The 19,364-nt window shown below is 43.5% G+C and overlaps 2 protein-coding genes and 1 long non-coding RNA gene across 4 annotated transcripts; 2 read left to right on the forward strand and 1 right to left on the reverse strand.

The window, feature by feature from the left end:
• Nucleotides 1-1,491: 1,491 nt before the first annotated feature.
• Nucleotides 1,492-10,216, reverse strand: LOC135400803 (protein downstream neighbor of Son-like). The gene is made up of 11 exons (XM_064632722.1): nucleotides 9,998-10,216; nucleotides 9,559-9,766; nucleotides 9,407-9,488; nucleotides 9,172-9,261; nucleotides 8,324-8,488; nucleotides 7,606-7,764; nucleotides 6,380-6,578; nucleotides 5,718-5,808; nucleotides 5,532-5,633; nucleotides 3,835-4,024; nucleotides 1,492-2,571 (listed from the first exon to the last, which is right to left on the reverse strand). The coding sequence occupies exons 1-11, from the start codon at nucleotides 10,005-10,007 to the stop codon at nucleotides 2,224-2,226; spliced, it is 1,644 nt and encodes a 547-aa protein (XP_064488792.1). The 5' UTR covers nucleotides 10,008-10,216; the 3' UTR covers nucleotides 1,492-2,223.
• On the forward strand, nucleotides 5,404-9,116 carry LOC135400806 (uncharacterized). Its single transcript, XR_010424649.1, has 3 exons — nucleotides 5,404-5,421; nucleotides 6,989-8,916; nucleotides 8,996-9,116. It is a non-coding gene; the product is annotated as an uncharacterized LOC135400806 (long non-coding RNA).
• Nucleotides 9,217-19,106, forward strand: LOC135400804 (serine/threonine-protein kinase 40-like). Of its 2 annotated transcripts, none has more exons than XM_064632725.1 (9): nucleotides 9,217-9,333; nucleotides 10,590-10,725; nucleotides 11,176-11,261; nucleotides 11,319-11,453; nucleotides 11,686-11,913; nucleotides 12,828-12,996; nucleotides 13,204-13,348; nucleotides 14,154-14,273; nucleotides 15,547-19,106. In XM_064632725.1, the coding sequence occupies exons 2-9, from the start codon at nucleotides 10,614-10,616 to the stop codon at nucleotides 15,869-15,871; spliced, it is 1,320 nt and encodes a 439-aa protein (XP_064488795.1). In that variant the 5' UTR covers nucleotides 9,217-9,333; nucleotides 10,590-10,613; the 3' UTR covers nucleotides 15,872-19,106. The 2 variants fall into 2 exon arrangements, with proteins under 2 accessions (XP_064488795.1, XP_064488794.1); XM_064632724.1 differs by lacking the exon at nucleotides 9,217-9,333 and adding an exon at nucleotides 10,365-10,498.
• Nucleotides 19,107-19,364: the final 258 nt, after the last annotated feature.

Raw genomic sequence — 19,364 nt, forward strand, 5'->3', positions numbered from 1 at the left:
TCCATCCTGTTCCTAACTTCGTCGGCAGGGATTTTTCCCTTCGACGTCGGATATATGTTGGGAAGCTGACGGGCTACGAAGGAATTTCCCTATTCTTCAATCCGAAAGCTACATTTTCGTTGTGCTTCGACGAGTTCAGAAAATCCCAGAGTGCTTAGCGTCGCTTTGAACTGTGGAAGTTTACTAATACGAAAGAAACGGGTGGACTCCAAACTCTTGCGATTTCTTCCATACCGGATCCATTGTCCACGAAGTGTCATGGTCAGCGAAAGCGAAATGTGAAGGATTACACTTCGTTCCCCCGCTCAGCAAGCGTCCAGGATGCAACGCGTGCGCAAAGAGCACTGGGATTTTCTGAACCCGTCTATTCTCATACGCCCGTGCACACAAGCTCATCGGCAGAGTTCGTTCCACTCCAGACGAGCGACGGCACTAAAATGCAAAAACAACTTGCTCTCAAATGAAAGCCCGTGTTTCAATTAGTATAAGGCAAGCAAAATTAGTTCGCACAGCGCTACCGTTTAGAAGAAAAACGCAATGAAAACACACCCGTGTTTGGCGGCAACGAATGGGATCCACAGGAGGCAAAGATTGGCGGCATCCAATGAGACGGCGGAGAAGCGCGCTCTTACCTATCGCGGCCGTGTGGATTTGGAACGGGTCCGACCGTAGTGTTCCGTATATGCGCGGTACGATGCGTACTGCTGCATTTTTCAATACAGACTCACTTTATCGTAGCCCACAACAGCTCTCGCGGATGTTCCACTGACAACGTTCGGAGAGCGACGCCAGTTCGCTTCGCAACGCGCACTATGTTTTTCACCGGGACTGCTTCATGGTGTGGCACGCGCGTGCACGCGCAGCATGGACTAAAAGCACCGATGCACGAGCTGAAACGACTTGCACTACTTAGAGCAGAAGCAAGAAAGAGCCCAGTATAATTTCGATTGTAGTTCCGTACCGGAATCAAAGTTTTGAATTATGATAAGTACGAAATTAACATAGCGTGTAACGTAATTTGAAGTGAACTTGTTATTGCATTTCAGTGCCCCTTTAACAATCTCCCTATCGAACTCAGCCAGCGATATGCATCGCTTTCGCGACAGGTGTACACTGCGAAGGAGATGAACTTAGTAGAACTTGGTAGAGCCCTGGACCAGCAATCCAGAGGATGTGGGTTCGATCCCTACAGCTGGCTAACCTTTTCAATGACTTTCATCTTTCATCAGAGATGAACTTGTTATGCTACGCATCCATCCCTACTTATAGTCAAGCGTCTGTGTCAGAAAGCCGCACAATTTCTGCTCCTGTGCTCACATAATCATCATCTCAACATGTTCTGAACGCTCAAGTATATTGAGGAATGGGAAAGGTTCCATGCCAAAGCAGCTAATGACCAAGCACTGGTCTTGATGCACCTAGTATGTAAAGTACCATCTGGCCCAAACAGAACAGCATTTTCTTCGTACCGTACAAAGCCAGCACAGAGAATTTTCAGGATGCACTGCCTTTAATCATGTTGAATTTGTACCAGGAGGCCTGCGTCATTTTTCCAGGATGACATGACCCATGCGATAAAATTCTCACACAATTACAATACATAAACATGACATTGGTAAAATACTGAACCATATTACCCCGTAGATGCTATACATGTGTATGAAATGGATACGAATCGATCCGTGAAAACAAAGCAATAAGAACATCAGCATTTTATCTAATATCTTGCTGATAACATTTAAAGTGGAAGAGATGTTGACCATAAGCAAATGAGGCAGCCATGATACATATGAAATGAAGTAATATGTGAAGATGGCAGACAAGCACTTATGACAGATGGACACTCACTATGGGTTGATGCATGAAGAGTAGAGTATACAAATGTTTCATGCTATCTACACTCTAAAATCCAGCAACAGTGAAGCATTAGGTACATGATTCCTGACACCTGAGAACATAAAAGCAGCATAATTAATTATGTTCCTCCATTATCTTGTGTTTTGTAAACAATTAATGCACCCCTACATTCACAGGGGTGTCTACCAAATGATGTCTACCCAACAACAAATCATACACCGTAGACTGTCTGTGACTGCACTTCAAATGATACCATTGCATCGCATGACAAACCTCGCATGCAAATTACTGCAGTACAGAACGTGTTTGCATACGCTGCAGGGCACAATACCAGTTTCAATGAACCACCACACACATTACGCAGAGCTAGACTAGAGGGAGATCGTATGATCCATTTTCTGCTTTGATGTGTGTTAGTGTGGGCTGTGGGCCAGATGGTTTTGCACAGAGCTGTTGCACCATCTGTTTTGGAAGGCCACAGTCCTTGAGGGCCTCTGTGGCAAACACTGTCGGTGGACTATAGTTCCGTGGTGGGTGGAAAGCATTGAAGGCTGCTGTCGGTTGGTGGGGCGTTGTGTTCACTGTGAACGCACCCCCTTCCTGAGTGCTACTGAACAGGGTGCAAAGACCGTGCATGTGGCTAGGGAGCATGGGCCCATTAAGTTCAATGGCATGCAGGTTATTGGTTCCTTGCTTCACTAAGCCTTGACGAACCTGTTGGAAGACGAAAGGAAATTGCATAAGGAACCCACAGCAATGAAAAAGACTCTGCGGTCAAGACCGTTTATAATGAAGTGGACTGGAACGCAAAATCTGATCGTTACATATACGTGCTTTGGAGAAATCACCGGTCGGGATCGCATCGACGAAGTAGAAGAGCACAAGTTGAACGCCGCTGAACGTGCATGTTTGTTGAGAGCGCAGAAGCATTTTATCTATATCTAAACTGACACAGCTTTGTGTCGAAAGCTTTTCCCAAGGACACCATGGCTCATGTGACACAACCCGCACCTTTTGAGATTGACAATTTCGTCGATTGCTCGTCATCCAGTGCCGTAGTTATCATTCTCCCTATCGGAACTAAATTGTCTGTCAGAATGTGCCTTGTCCGCGGGTAATTTGTCGATGTAGGTTTGGGTGTTTAGCTTTCGCACCAGTAAAAAATCCATCGAGCACATGCAACTTTGAGTTGAGCCATGTGCCTTGAGGGCGAGAGAACAATGTGAAGGGGGAGCAACCTCCTCTACACCTCGTGATCCCCTTCAAAGTTGCGCGTCTGCAAAGCGCGCATCGAATCGCCGTCAGTTATGCACGGATAAATGCTCCGTGTTCTCACTTTTATGCGCATGGAAGCTAAGGTTCTTGAAAATGTCACCTTAATTTTTTCTCAATGAAAAAATGGAATTGTGGTTGTCCTCCATTGCCACGCATTTTAGCGGCCACCGGGATAATTCTAGTCACTGCACGCGAGCAAACACTTTCACGGTGATCGTAATATTGGGGCTACTATCGTTATGTCGAAGATCGTAATAAACTGGCTCGACTACAATAAAACAAGACTCCGAACATGCTATAATATTTTCTACCAGCATGTAGCTCAGCTCAACTGCTGAGGTGTTACCAGTTCAATATACAAGGTCAAGCACAGTACAGAATAGCATTACTTGGAGTTTGGAGAATGTTAGTCCTCAACAATTGAATTTTAAGTTGGTGTGTTTTTTTCATGTGCAGTTACACATATATGTTGTCATTATCATTTCTAACCATGGTGGCACCTCTCGACATGATTATGTATAGTATTTAAATTGGTTCAATGTTTTTGCATTGCTTCCACTTTACATGAAAGCTCAACAACTCTGCAAATTGCTGCCCAATATTGTAAATGGAAACTAATGCATTTAAAATTGTAATGGAAATTCATCACAGGCAAAATGCTCTGGTAGAGATATCCGTAATGTATCTCCGATAAGACACTACCTTCAGACTCCGCAGAGAAGCTCCATGAAAGGCAACAGGTGCCAGTAAAGTTGGCGGTATCCCTGCAAGGGGCCCTGTTGGCGCAATACACGAGCGGCTGTTGAGAAGAAAGTTGAAGAGAGCTTGCGCATTTTCACGTTCCACATAAACGAGCGAACGTGGCCTACGATCTTCTTTGCTCTCCTGCTCCCTGTTTTGTTGTTTGTCAAGGTAAAAGAACCTGACTAGTGAAATGCACGTGAATGGGTTGCAGTAAATAACTTCATTTCACCATACATCTGAGTGACAACTTTTCTTAAAACTAGTAGTATTAAGCCTTAACCCTCTTGTCTGAGGGTGGATAAAGTCTTTACCAGACTTTACCAGTCTTTACCAACCAACTCTTCAAACTTCTAGGAGCCATGAAATTGGTCCGAAATTTTTGTGAATTGCATAAATCCACTTTATTTCAAGAACGTTCACTCAGAATATTCACAGTGACTTAAAAAACGAATCTATACATCTCTGCAACCATGTATTGCGGCAAATTTAGCAGAGTACATCCTCAGTGCAATCGCCACAGCAAGGACTGCCCCTATGGAAGGGGGTGCATCAACGACATCCTCGCCGCTGCCGTCATTCACAGTTTTTTTTTATGATGTCTGTGGCAAAGACAACGGTGTTTCTAACACTGCTGAAGTGTTAAACGGCTATGTATTGTTAGTCACGATCGTCGATGAATTTAAATCTTCGCCTCTACTAAACACGTCTATCGTAGTAACATCATCGACATCGTTATTTGAAGTTGTCATTTCAGTATCTCCGATATTAAAATATACCGACGAAGACACGCATATTGAAAGATAAGGTCATTAAGTCAAGGTCCTAAAGCGGAGCATTCAGCTTTCGTCTCGCACAAATAGGCTCCACCTTCCCACACGCACGTGCACACGTTTTCTACACACACTATATTTCTACGCATGCATCATGCTGGGAAAGGCAAATGGCCCTTGTGTTGTGAAAGCCGTACGAAATATCAGGCATGGGAGTACATTTCTGTGCAGCCCAGGAGACGGCAAACCCCAAAAACCATGCAGATTTGAAGCAAGATGAGTACGAATAATCAAGCACGTCTTCCGAGGAACGGTCCAAATTATTGGACACAGAGACATTGGTCCTACGGGGCATTTGACGGTGCCAACAGTTCAGTCCAAAAAATCTAGAAGTCCGAATTATCAGTCGGCGACTGTAATTGATCATAATTCATATCTGTCAACAGTAACACTTCAATTTTCTTCGCTTCACAAGCAACACTTCACATTTCAGTTATCCATAACATACCAGACTGCTCCTTGAGCATTCACTTCTGCGATCCCCGTCGTACGAGTCACTTGTTGATTGTGCGTGCGAGATTAGCTGATAAGATTTAGGCTACTGCTCATTACAGTTAATTTCCGTTTTCCACTATCAAGGATTGGAGTGACCTCCCAGCTTTCATGGTAAACACTCGAGATGTGTCACATTTCAGGGGTGCTGCTACTGACCATCTGATTCTGTATTTTCTTCCTATATCCCAAACCCTTCCTCCTTAGGAACAAAAGAAAAATGGTGAGTCCTTCCCAAAGAGGCTTTTGTTTTCTTCGGCAAAACCACAGCAATAAGGATTTCATGTTGTTTGTCACATATGCAATGCATTAAACAATCTGTAGAAAGGATACATTCTGCTCTGTTTGGTACTGAGCGACGGGAAGTCAGCTTGGCTAAGTCCAAGGCTCTCCAACCACGACACAGGCTCATCTTCTGGAGTACATTCAAGTTTTCTGGATGGTCACAAGAGTATTGTGAACAACAGCACATGAACTAAAATTTGTATTAATCTAGTGAATACGTGACAAATTATGCACCTCTCAGCATCTGTAGGGGCGTGTTGTTGGCCATCCAGCGTTTCGTCCGAATCCTCCTGACTGTCACAAAGGGGCATACGATATTGGATACCTAAAGCAATGATACCATTAACAGAGCTGTGTTACCTGCCACAAAGGAGCAATTGAGGAAGGATAGCTAGAGTAGTGCTAGATCTGAAACTTGTTGACAGAGGAGAAGAAAAATGTGTTAAACATGAGGAAGGACACTGGATTGTGATCTGATATGACACACTCTTGAAACGGGTGTTGTGTGTGGTGAGCATGTTTTGTATTTCGATGAAACGTTGTAAAAACTGCATCTAGAAGTGTACATCTACAATTTAACATAATCCAAACTAACAGTGCTAACATTGGCAGTGGGACATACAGCGGCAACATGGCAGCTCATAGATAGGTACTTCTTTGGGTATATGTCCTTTGAAAATCGGGGGTGAATATAAGGTTTTATCTCAGCAGTTATAAAACAAAGGGTCAAATTGGACGACATTGGGTCAAAAAGCACATTGTCGAGTTTTACCCTAAAGTGACGAAGATGCAAATCGGGGTAAGAACGTGCTTTGCCACGTTTGACCCTCAACGGGTTAGACCCTTGAGCTATAGTCCACAGTCCAAGCTCATGTCCTATGGATTACGACAGATACCTTCTTCCTGTAGCGATTGCCTCAGGCCCCGTGTGGTAGGTGTAAGGAGGGCGTGCAAGTCAGCGATGCCCCCGACGCCTGCAGCCCTGAAGAGGGTGGTGAACTGTGGAGCACAGAGGTAGAAAAAGGGGCACTGCCTGGCCCTCAGTAACTGGTATAAGGAACGGAAGCTGTGGCTCCAATCATTGCGCAGAGATATCTGGTGCAAAGACAGAAGGTTCATGGTTGAGAGCATGGTAGTCCATGCACGTCATAGAGCTGTAGCGCAAGCTGGAAGGGGGCCTACAAATACTCCTCCACTTCCAATGTGTATACCATATAAACTGGCGTACAGGTCTTTTGTAACTTAAGTAACTTTTCTCTATAAATTTAATCTAATAATAATTTCTCTAATTATTTTTTTCTAAATTAATTAATAAATTTTCTCTAAATAACCCTTCAAACACTTTCCTTAAAAAATGCTTTGTGCAAACACGGCCATCACCTTGCATGCCTGAACATACCGTCACGTGAAGAAGTGCAGCCTCTTGTACGAAAGTTATCGTTCAAATAAACCTTAGTATAGCTCCTAACCATTTTAATATTACGTTTCTGATTCCCTCGTTGCAGGCTCCTTGACAGTGTGCTTTTTGTTTTTGTTTTGTTTCACATTTCGACATACCAACAAGTGTGAGAAGAACTACGAACAGTCATGCGACGCTAAGTACATTTTTCACACTTGCGCTCTGTTGTCCTTTTCATCTTGCTTGCAAAAAGGAGTGGAAGCCGGCAGCGGTACATCATAAAATTCAAGAAACATTTTTTAAAAATAATTCCTAAGCAGAACGGCCACTCTATTTCTTGCGTATACAGTGAACCCTCGTTATTATGACCATGGTCGTTCCCGAAAATTTGGGTCATAATGCGGAATTGTCATATTAACGGGGGTGATTTACAGGGGTTTCACAGCGTTGTTCCCCAAGAGTATGGTCGTAAAACGCGTATGTCATATTATCGGGGGTCATATTAACGAGGGTTCACTGTATATGGTACTGTCATACTTGTATTAATATGACATTAACCCAATTTCCAAAATATTCACAGCACAAAAGAGATTGGCAAACATATCCATACCAGTAAACATCTTATGCATGACAAAGTGCTGATGCAAAGCACACACAGGCACACAAGGTATAGATTACGAGATCATGCGCCCGACACAGCAGTAATGTTAGAGGGTCCAGTACCTGAGCGGGTCCATCAACAAATGTTGGCAACTGTGGAGAGGCGAGGGGAGTCTGGGCGCCCTGTCTTGGGAACAGCCGTAGCCATGGTAGGTGGGGGTGCATCCAGTACAGGCATTGCTGGTGAAAACGTGCTTGTGGACTACTGTCCAAGGTGCATGCCTAGGAAGTAAAAAAAAAGAAAGAAAAGAAAAGAAAAGCTCAGTATAATCTAAGAAAGGCGTAGTTACAATAAAAATAAAGTTATTGGAACCCTTTGCAAATCATGCAATAACAGTGTAATGTTGGCACTAGCACAGCACCAAGAGGAAAGATGAAAGCTAAAAAACAGGTTTGTCCTGCTATGTTTAATTGCTTGATCTACTTCTATGCTAAAACTGGTGTTTGGCGGTGAACAAAACTGCTATTAAGCACAAGGCACAGACGTAAAAAAAAAAGTCTCTGCTCAAAATATCAGCGACTCCCAACGCGAGGCTTCTTCAATATACTTGAAGCAAGGTGGTCAGCACTAGTGAATGTACTTCTGTTAGCCATGGCTACGTCTAACGTATCTTCCATGAAATATGACCAGTAACAAGGCCCAAATCTCGTAACGAGATAAAAAGAAATAAATATGGGGGACTAAGCCTTTAATGTACATTTTTTATAAAGTATGCAGTGATTGTAATTGTGGAATTTGTAAGCAAACAAACATGGTAACCACACACAAAAAATAACTCACCTCAGATGTGGCAGAATCAGTGTCAATTGCTCGCACAAATCCTGTTGTGCCACTCGCTTCCTCACAGGTCTTGAGGCTGCCGTTCCAGGGAAAAGGTTTGGCTGAGAAGAAACGAACTCGTGTCTTCAGTGTCCAGTCTAAAGGGAGCTGGGGATGGTGACCTTCCTACAAAAGAAAAATAACAGAACCCGTATTATAGCAACCTAAGGGAACAAAACAGCATCTGTATCAACTAGCATGCTCCCTGCAATTGTATGATCAAAACAATACAAACAAAAATATCTGTTTGCTTTAGCAATCACTGGTTTCCCCACACACATTTTTTGTACTCTGTACTCTCACATAATTGGACAGTGACGAATGGAATCCATATCTGTTTTTACAGTTTCAAAAGTTGACAGCCCTGAAAGTGCCAGGGTAGCGGCCCCAGTTCGGTCGATAGCAGCCAAAATGTAAACAGCACGGGCCGCAGAAATGGGTACAGTGTTCAAGGATGGAGGTGCCAGGTGGTCAGTGCTCATGACATCTTGCTATGTACAGTATTCCAATAAAATTCAACAGAGCAGCTGGTCACATAATAGAGCACATTTGAGGTACAGTGGGCTTCCTGCATGCTCATCATTGGAACTATGTTGGCAGCCAAAACAGCAGTGACTACCTCTTTTTTGCCAGCTCCTTCGCTGCCACTGCATGGAAATTTCAAGACAAGATGGCCCGAACCTGGCATTTTTTAGATTTGCAATGCCCTCCTCCAATCCAAGGAATGATATAATCACAGAAGTATGATGCATACTCTTATAAAGCTTAGGTAAGACTGTCACACGTGTTAAACGACTAGAATTTCATACCTGCGCAGTGCTTGACTGACTCAGTGTGGTATCTGAATGCTGCGTTTCGTCATCGTAGGTATCAACTGCAACTCTAGAGATGACCAACTTCTGAAACGCAATTTTCTCAACGTCTATGAAGGCAATAAACACCACCAAAACCAGCACTACTCTTCTAAATGGGTTAGCAATGTTTACGGAATATATCAACTCTTAAAAAATGATTGTGCTAAATGAAATGTAACATGAAATCTACCTGCTGCTTGGCATCCGGCTTGTACGTCCTTCCTAGAAATTGGTCAGAGTCGTCTGGAAGTAGACGCTTTTGTGCTCTACAACTGTAAGGAAACCGGTAGCTGTAAACAACTGCGCGATTGTCAGGCGTAAGCATGCGGAAACAGTGCTCACCGAAATGGGTTGATGACGTTACTTTCTGAAGTACGGAGGGTGTTCACGGCAACCGCCGCGTTGATGTCGACCGGTTGTAGAGCCCTGGGCTGAAGGCGACGTTTGCCAACTCTGCGCAGGCGGAGCACTTCGTTGGGTTTGATCCAGTGATGTGACGATACCTTGTTGCCTTCGATATTTTCATTTTGACCCTCTCTAGAAGCGATACCTGCACAATGAGAAAATATACACCATACAGCAGCTTGCGTAAATGATGGGGAGCTTTACAAAAAGGGCACTGAAAGGAAGTAGCATACATCCTCGGAAGACACGTGAACCTCAATCAGAGTTTGCGAGCAGAGCAAAGTGCATACCCGTGCTGCGTTTGATACCATGCACAAAATATCGAAATAATAATGTTTGAGATGAAAAGTTTGTTGTTAACGGCTGTTGTGCTTACCGGAATCCATTATGCTGAACCCGGTAACTTCTACGAGCTCCAACTTTTCTTAAACTTCAGTACTACTGTTCATGTGTCCCGCTGAATTAATAAGAGTTCTTTCGAGACCAATAATCTGTGGGAATATAGGTATTTTCAAGAGCGAAGAACAATGCTCAATTCAAGCATTCAAGCCAAACCGCCCGCCTCGCCCGCCATGACGCACTTTGACTCTTTTACGTACATCGTGGTCCCGCGACAAATCGTCCACAGTATTTATCTAATAAAGCCAATATATAGACAGAACTATGATAGTTTTAAATCATACAATATTTTAGACTGTAGTACTTGAAGCGATCTCCGAACCTTAAGTAACATTATCAACTTCATTACGAAAACAACAGACAGCAGACAGCTTTGGACCTTGGAAATTGTTGGATTTATGTTCGTTTGATTTCCGTGTTGCTTCTTACGTAATCGCAAACGTGCGTTTGTTTTGTCGTCATGCTGTGGGAAAAATAGGTATGAGATACCTATCTTGCGGTTCTGAGAAGCTGCGCTGTGTTAACCGTTTCACGTAAGCGGAAAACGTAATTGCTGATTCCTTTTGCAGGGTCGAATATCCCCCTTGTTCGGCATGCAACGAACACAGAATGCGTCGCCGAGTGCAAGCAGCAGTAGTCAATGTCCAAAGGAAGGCACCCCTGTCAGCACAAAGGTTACCAAGAAAGCAGGACCTTATCTACTAGGTGCGATTCAGCTTTTATATACGGCTCTGGACATACCGGAAGCTAAGCGTCTTTTAGATTCATACCGGAGTCAATCTGACGCCTTGTAAAACATCACTAGGGTAGAACAGTGTACTAGTTGTACTACATTCTAATAGTATAAAGCAACATAAAAAGGATAATGCCAAAGTAAAGGAAAGAAAGTGTTGGTAATTATTGGGTAGACGACAGTTCGTTATCTTGTTCTCAATCACTGTCAAAATATGTTTCTATCATGGTCGGTGCAAGGGATTTGCAAGAAAGGCTTGCATGTTATGCTGCACAGCTTTCCACCACAAACCTTGCACTAGCAGCCGACTTTATTCCTCACTTTGCCGCTGTTGCAGTGACTCGAACCATGTCATGTCCAGAGCTGTGCACATCAGTGTTTTTCATGCTGCATGCACAATGTTAACGACTGACCTTTTTCAGGTCCCCGGCTTGGCACGTCACCTGTCTGCAGTATAACGCAATGCCTTGCAAGAAAAGAAGGGACGGATGACTTCTATACAATAAAGGTAGGCATCTTTTATGTTGAGTGTAGCATTATGCACATGCATTTGAAACCCCTTCAGATTCTTACCCTGCAAAGTCCAGAAGAGGAGAGCCAAGAAGGCAGACAGGGGAAAATGCTGCTGCATACGGAATACTCTCTTTTATCCCTGCTACATGACCAGGAAGGAGTGGTGCATCATCATGGCATATTCAAAGTACGTTGGCCCAATTTAAACTCCTCTGCTCACATCTGAAATAAAACTACAGAAATTCCGCAGATAAGGAATACAACAAAGTCGTAAGTCCTGCGAATCTAACCATACCTGCATGCACAGAGAGCTTAGCAGGTGATACAGGCTGTAGAAAATGTTTCACACTGAACAATTATCTAGCCTTCTCAGGCCAGAGAAATATGTAGTGTATGAAAATATATTTTAATCTGTGCAGGATCATGCTTGGGAAGAGCGTGACTCTAATGGGTCACCAGTGTATACTGGACGTATGATACAGCGCCTGTGTCTGGTACTCGACTGCCTCTGTGCACACGACTTCAGTCCCAGCTCCGCGCACTTACTCAACTTGCAGCACTACGTCATCCGCGAAAAAAGGCTCTCTGAGAGAGAAGCGCTTCTTCTTTTCCACCATATTGTGCGTGTGGTCTGCGCTCTGCACCAGGTAATTTGAGTTCTTCAAGTAGAATTACGGGCACAGCTTGAAGCATTCTTGACAATAACGCAGTGTTCGTCAGCCTTAGCTGGAGCAGAGCCGCTCCCGCAGCACTCAGCGAAAGATGAAGGGTGAGAGGGTCTGGGTTGTGCTGGTCCCGTTCTCCACGCCGTGACTGAGAGGTGACCTGGGTTCGAATCCGGAAACCTCTTGGTGTTTTCCCTCGGTTTTCCTCAGGGGCTTTAAGACAAATGTCAGCACAGTTCCCTGTGAAGTCTGCCCAGGATGCACGATCCCCCGAGCAACATGCTGCCGTGCAGGCAGGCAGACTGCTCGGAAATACCATACCACCACCATGTTCTCCCATTCTCTCCTGTTGTCTTTCACAAGTGCCACTAGGGTGGCTCTGCTCCAGCTCCGTCTGATGAAGCAGAATTATTGTAAAGTATGCTCCAAGCAGCACCATGGATTTATGTTCTTTATATGTGTAGCTGAGGTCCCTGTCTCCTATGACTGTCACTGGTTTTCTGTAGCTGCAATCGTTGCTCGTGATCATACTTGCCTCGCGAAGTAAAGCCACAAATTATTACCATTATCTGTGGCTGCTTCAAAGGGAAAAGCTGAACTGATACAAGCATGGCTCAGTTACCATGGAAACAAAGGACATCTGCTGTAATACATATATTGCTGTTGAAACGGAATTTCCGAGCTAGATATATTTGACGTAATGTTGTTGAGTTTGTTACCGAGGAGGATTTGTACACAATCTTATAATAACCAAGTGTTCTTCTGTGTGGTGCCACAGAAAATTGTTGAGTCTAGTACATCGTGCACTAGTGTCTCAGCTGTGCAATTAGGTATGCGTTTAACAAGAGAACCAGGCCATTAACAGCTTCTACACGTTTCATGATTTTCTTTTTCAGAGGAACATAGTGCATCGTGACCTGAAACTGGGAAATATGGTGTTGAACAAGTGCACGCGGCAAGTTACACTGACTAACTTTTGCTTGGGAAAGCATCTTCTCAATGAGAACGACTTGCTGAAAGACCAACGTGGAAGCCCCGCATACATCAGCCCTGATGTCCTGAGCGGTACCATGTCTCTTTAGTTAGATGTGATCATGCTTAAAACTACAACTGCTGTAAAATTTTAAATGATGCTGTAGTGTCCAGTCCTGTGCAGTTTGTTCTGTGTCATTGGACTGTTGCTCCTGCAGGCTCTGTTTCATTCTGTAGTGCTGCAATATCAAATAGACAAATGACTCACAGTCGCCTACTCATTTTTCCACTCCTTTCCAGGAAAGCCATACTTGGGAAAACCTAGTGACATGTGGGCCCTTGGTGTTGTCCTCTTCACGATGCTGTATGGACAGTTTCCATTCTATGACTCTGTACCTCAAGAGCTCTTCAGAAAGATCAAAGCTGCAGAGTATTCTATACCTGAGTGAGTATAACGGGGCTACTTTAGCATAGGTTGTATGGTTGCAGACCGGCTGAACCTGATGCAACAAAAATAGCAATACGCATGCTAAACCTCCTTGCATTTGAAAGTTATTTATATCATGTACATGTGGAGTGGTCAAGTACAGTGTGTCATTGTCTGTTGCTTTTTCGTGTAAATTTTTGTAAAATCGTAAAAATTTCATGTAAAACTTAGTGCTTTGTGCTGTCTCTAAATAATTCTCTAATCTAATCTTAATGTAATCTAAATCTAATCCTATCTAAATCTAACCTAAATGTAATCTAAAACCTAAATAATCTCGAAATAAATAATGTGTGTGTGTGGGGGAGGGTTTGGAATATTTTCTAGTTACTTACATGATAGCACACAAGACTAGTGCTTTACGCAATTTTATGCCAACAAAAAGTTTGCGATATAGAACAGCGTTTACACCATATTTCCATATACCCCTCCCCTCTTCGTATACGCACATATTTCCATATGTAAGAGAATTTAGAGTCTGTACACTCTGCTCCATGAACTGTAGAAGCTGCTAGAAAACCGGGTTTTTCCTTCTCCAAGAGCTCCTACAGGCAGCTTCTTGTCAGTTCCATCACTGCCGTTGTATAAATACCTACATACTATTTCACGAAAACAAAGTACATATGCTGCACTTGTAGGGCTGCCCATAAATTAAAACAGGTTTTACATTTCACTCAAGGGATGCGGAAACTAAAAATAAAAAAGTACAAACAAGGCACAGGTGCAAAGTGTAGGTAAAATGAGAGCACATTTCCTTTTTTGACAGGGACTCTCTTATATCAGACGACACCAAGACCATCATCAGGCAGCTACTGGTATTGAATCCCAAGCAGAGAATGACAGCTGATCAAGTTCTGGATATGCTGGGAATGACCCTGTCAGTGTGGTAAGTTTTGGTCAAGTAAACTTCAAACTATACCTATCCTCATCCTAAGAATAGCACAGAATTCTAACAGAGTTGCTCTGACAGAGAAATTATGCTGCAGTGCCACCAGGAGCGGCCTGTAAGGCTCATATACGGTCGTGTCTCGCTTTTTGCGAACTCGTTGAATCGGGAAAGCTCGTTATCCGGTCAGTGTGTTCCGGAAAGAACTCGCTAAGATTTTTTTATTTTTATCTGTTTATCCGGGATTCGTTATCCGTCAGAGGCGGAAGTCCCTCACGGCAAGGGGGGCGAGCCCTAACCTAACCCAGAGGAGACACTAACGTGCTTATTGTAGGAACAAATCGCCCATGCAATCCAATGAAAAATGGGTTGGTGGGACCCTCAGAGCCAAAGTTGGGGGGGGGGGGGGGGGGGGGAGAAGCGACCGCCTCCTATGCCCCTTTGTCCTTGGTATTTGCTGGTGTTGGCGTTGTCCCCGAAGAATGTCGTCTCCTGCGCAAGCCTTCTCTTCTACTCTTTCACCCTCTTTTTTTTTTTTGTATCAGAGTTCAGTCACTGCAGACTGGTGCAGACAAACAGCAGTGATGGCTCCTGAAAAGTGCTAAAGGTGACCTATCTCAACTGGGCACAGAATGTTGATATGCGAGAGTTGGTTATCCAGACCATGTGAAAGTATTTCTGGCCCTCAAAGCCCGGGCTGGAGAAGCACTGGGTGTTGATGTCAGGAAGTCAACGATCTACGATGTTCTGCAGGAATGACAGAAGTGCTGGAACAAGAAACTGTACTCAAGCTGGAACTTTGCTTATCTGGAAATTTCCAGATAAGTGAAGTTCCACCTTGATCACAGTTGTAGCCCGACACTGATATTACAGTCATGTCTGCTACCAAACAAGTTTGCTAGTCTTTTTGCCAGTCTGCTTTGCTACCAAACAAGTTTGTGTGAATTCCTACAGACGTCTCAGTGAGGGCAATTTGGGTAAAAATTGGGTTTCACCCTAAAGAGGCAACCTTCATTTCAGGGCGCAAACTCTGGGAAGAATCAGGTTAAACCCTAAAACTTCATGCTCCACACATAAAGTAAAAGAGGAAGAAATAACAGCATAAATTTCGCAGGAGTGCCTGCCATTCACGCAGTTTTTATAAAAAAATTCCTCACCTTCCCTTTTACCCTGCAGATAGTGGTGGAGAGCCTGGCAAAAAATTTGCCCAGGACTCCAGTAGATCCTGTGTTTTTTCTTGCAAGCACCTGAATTAACAATTTTTCTTCACAAGGGGTTCCTTGGCAACAACGGGCATCCCGCTTCAAGTCGTGCCAGACATTGATGATGAGAAAGAGTCGAAGAACAGCAGTACCATGAACGGAGAGAGGCTTCCTCTTCCTACTTCATCCACGTCACGAGTGAGGGAGCAGCCTCGGCAGCTTGGAGAATCGCTCCTTGGCCCTGCCTCTCTTGGACTTGGGATGCGCAAGAGCATTCTGGGCAAGAGGACCAGGGCGCCTGGAGCTTTGCCCATTCGCAGAGTAGCAGAAGATGCCCAGCCCCTGACAGCTGTAGAAAGCATGAGCTACAGGAGCCTCCTGCAAAGAAACACGTGATGATGGTTGTGCATTGGGCGGCAGCTAAGACAGTTCCCTGCGGACGACAAAGAGGCAGTGCGTAACACATGAAGCAGGTTCTAGATGTCAGATCTCGTTTAAGTTTAGAACAAATGTGTATAGTATGTTGAACCTATGCAAGACAATCTTGGTAGACATGCTTCTGTTGCTTGTGGCTTAGATGGGAATGTAGCAGCACAGTACCTAAACAAACAAGATGTTGGCAAATGGGCCGTACACAGGACTCATATATCCAAAGCAGAATGGTGCCAAAAATGGTGTTGCTCGAAAATGAAAAGGCCATGATTTTTGGAATAAAAAAAAGAAAGGGAAGGCTGGTGACTATATTCAACATAATTCAATTACGACTGTCTCAGATACAAGCAGCAATACATAGGCTGTAAAGAACAGTGCATGAACGAAGCATAAATACTAGGGATCGAGTCCTACCCACGTTACAATTGCACACACAGATAAAAAATCCTGCCTGTGCTGCTCCCTACAATGCCTGCCCATTGTGATGTGCTGGCTGCACGGGATGAAGTGCAGCCCATACAGTGCAGAGGTCAGAGGTCTCTATTTCTGCCAAGTGTCTGAAAGAAGTAAGACAATGTGTCATACATCTCATATTTTACTCAATGCATTCAATAGGCAACTGTACAGACATGGTTCTAGAGAACCTCATATTGCCATTGCCAATCCCAAGAAGTTGTTGCAGTTCATGCAGTGATGCATTGTACAACATTTGTACATATGATACCCATCAAGAAAAAATACAACTGTTAACGAGCCCTGCTCGCAGAATGTGCTTCTCATAATAATGTGGGTCAAGCTGATTGTAATAACAATGGACCTCTTTCCTAATCATATCATGGCACTTCGGCAAACCAGTCTTGTCATGCGCCCAAACAAACCCATGTGCATAGCACCTAATCACAAAACTGGTCTTTGAGGTGTGCTGTCGAGATGATCTTGTCTCCTGAGCGTGATTCATACTGGGAGCGAAGTGTTCCGCCTGAATTGGATGCGCAAAACGCCATCTATCCAGAGCAAAGTGAATGTTCTGTGGAGCCTTCAATGTCACAGGCACCAAAATGCGTACATAAAGGCAATTATGAAAGAGGTCCATTACGTGAGGAAAAAAATTAGGCTTCTGTGAAAGCTTAGAGTTTTTAATATCATAATCTGATGAGGTATCTGTGTTTGTATAGTTTGAATTACAATGCAGTTAGTTACACCACAATATGAATTTCTTCCACGGTATCAGAATTTCAGTTTTGACTCCACTCCACCACACACCATATCGATGGATTCAGCTTTGTTAGCGGTTCACCGTAGGAGATGTGATACTCCACATTGGGATAATTTCCAATGAGAAACAGTTCACGTGAGCAGCCAATACATACCTGAGTGTAACACATTTCATATTCTATGCAACTGCAGAGAGAGTGTTCCGCATGTCGGGATGGAATTTGACGGTGATCGCACAACACAGACACTTGTGTCAAGGTCAACACAAGATGTTAGCGAGTGACACTGCATGCTTCGTGTTACTGCGACCAATACGACACTACGCGCATGACAAGCACTTGGAATATCTCAGTGTCACATTCCAGTCTCATTCATAAATGACGACATTGCACGTATGTAGGATATACTTGTAGTACTACTTGTACATGTGATAAGGCAGCAGACAGATGTCAAATGGTACGAGCATCTAGTTTCCCAAAGCAGTGTGACATACTGGGGATTTTATGTGCCAGTTATAGGTGCACTTACAACAACTGCAACTTTATTTTGGTGATCTTGAAATGTTTTACTCTAAAACACAAGGCCCCAGGCCTCTCAGTAACAGTGCTCCATGCAGGGCTATCAGCTCACAAATTTCCTGCTGGCCTCTTTTTAGGTGAAATGTCCAGATCCCCTTTTGTATCCTCTGTGTATAGCGCAACTTCATTTTATAACAATTTTCAGGTTCATTACGATGCTGTTTGGTACACAATTGGTTGCAGAATATTGCTGCTCAGTTCAGTTTGGCTTACAACTGGAAATCTATTATTTGTGCAAGCGTGCTAAGTAATGCAGAAGGTGTGGGTTTGAGTCTTACAGCTGGCTAACCTTTTCAGTGACTTCCATCTTTCACTGCTAAATGTCACTTATTAAAATGTCATATTAGCAAAGAAGAGGACAATAGACTGCAGTAGTGTCTGTGTTGGCTGCACACGTGAATACGCAGCAGGTGTGGTCTTGAAAAAAGAAAAACGGAAAACTGTCCAAAAATATAAACCTTATTTGTATCACATCACACTGATGAAAACATGTCTGTATATCTGGTTTTTAGGTGTACTTCCAGAAATGCACTGCTACAGTTTCATGCTATTCTTCAAACTGTGGTAGCTGAGCTCTGTTGTGTACTAGCTTTCCATCATGCTGCATGCTACAGTAGCGCATCATTTCCTGTGCATTTCACCTTTATTTTTCCACATCACTACAGAGGTTACCAGTGTCAGACACCGGAAAAACTGTGCATCACACAACTACTCTCCACCCCATTCAATGCCCTCAAAGAAATGTTCAAATTTCATCATATAAACTTCAGCACCGAAGTGTGACATGGGCTTGTCCCATCCCACAGATGGCTACATAATGCAGACTGATAAAATAAATAAAAGGCAAATGAGCTGGCAGCATATATCCATGACGTAACCCCCCTCGCAAGACTAAGGAAGAAAAAGGTGTCTACATGTGCATCCCTTTTTGTTCCCTAGTCCTGGTGGTTTCCCTTATGGATACATGCAGACTGACTTTGAGGCAAAAATCCCACAAAGCTGTAGTCGTTGCTCATGTCACACATTCACATGAGATAGAGATCTACCATCTGATGTAGATCTATGTAGATGTGCTTGTGCATAATTTTTCTCTTTGTGGGTGACTTTTAATCCTGTAATATCCACAGAGTTTTGTATGGTATTGCTGTAGTGAGAAATGCAAAAGAAATTACTGTTACATAAGCATTTCTAGAGTGGCCTCCTATTTTTCTACGATTAGGTCGCAAATTTCTCATGTATTCACTCTATGTATTTCATGGCATTGAGTAACTGTGTGTAGCAAGTATTAGGCTCTACAGTGTCACTACTTGTGTCTTGCACTTGTACAGTGTTGTACTTAATTTCCTTTGGCAACTACGTGTGTGAAAATGTACATAATAAATAGTGCATTCTATTTTACTGCAACAGTGCAGCTCGTTGTTCATTTCTTTGTTAGCCTACCCTGTGGGGCAAGCATCAACCAAGGTTAGCCATGCCATTTCCCCTCTCTTTCTGGCATATTCGGAAGACAGGTATTGATGTAAACAATATCTAGGAGATGCCTCCATTTTGAGAAACCATTTCTTTTAAGGTTTTCACTACAGGTCATCTATAACTCCCAACACAATCATATTTTACAAGTAACCTGAAACTACGCAAGAATTACTTTGCAAGTGCAACATGTT

The sequence above is a fragment of the Ornithodoros turicata genome, chromosome 7, assembly GCF_037126465.1.
Source record: "Ornithodoros turicata isolate Travis chromosome 7, ASM3712646v1, whole genome shotgun sequence".
Lineage (NCBI taxonomy): Eukaryota > Metazoa > Arthropoda > Arachnida > Ixodida > Argasidae > Ornithodoros > Ornithodoros turicata.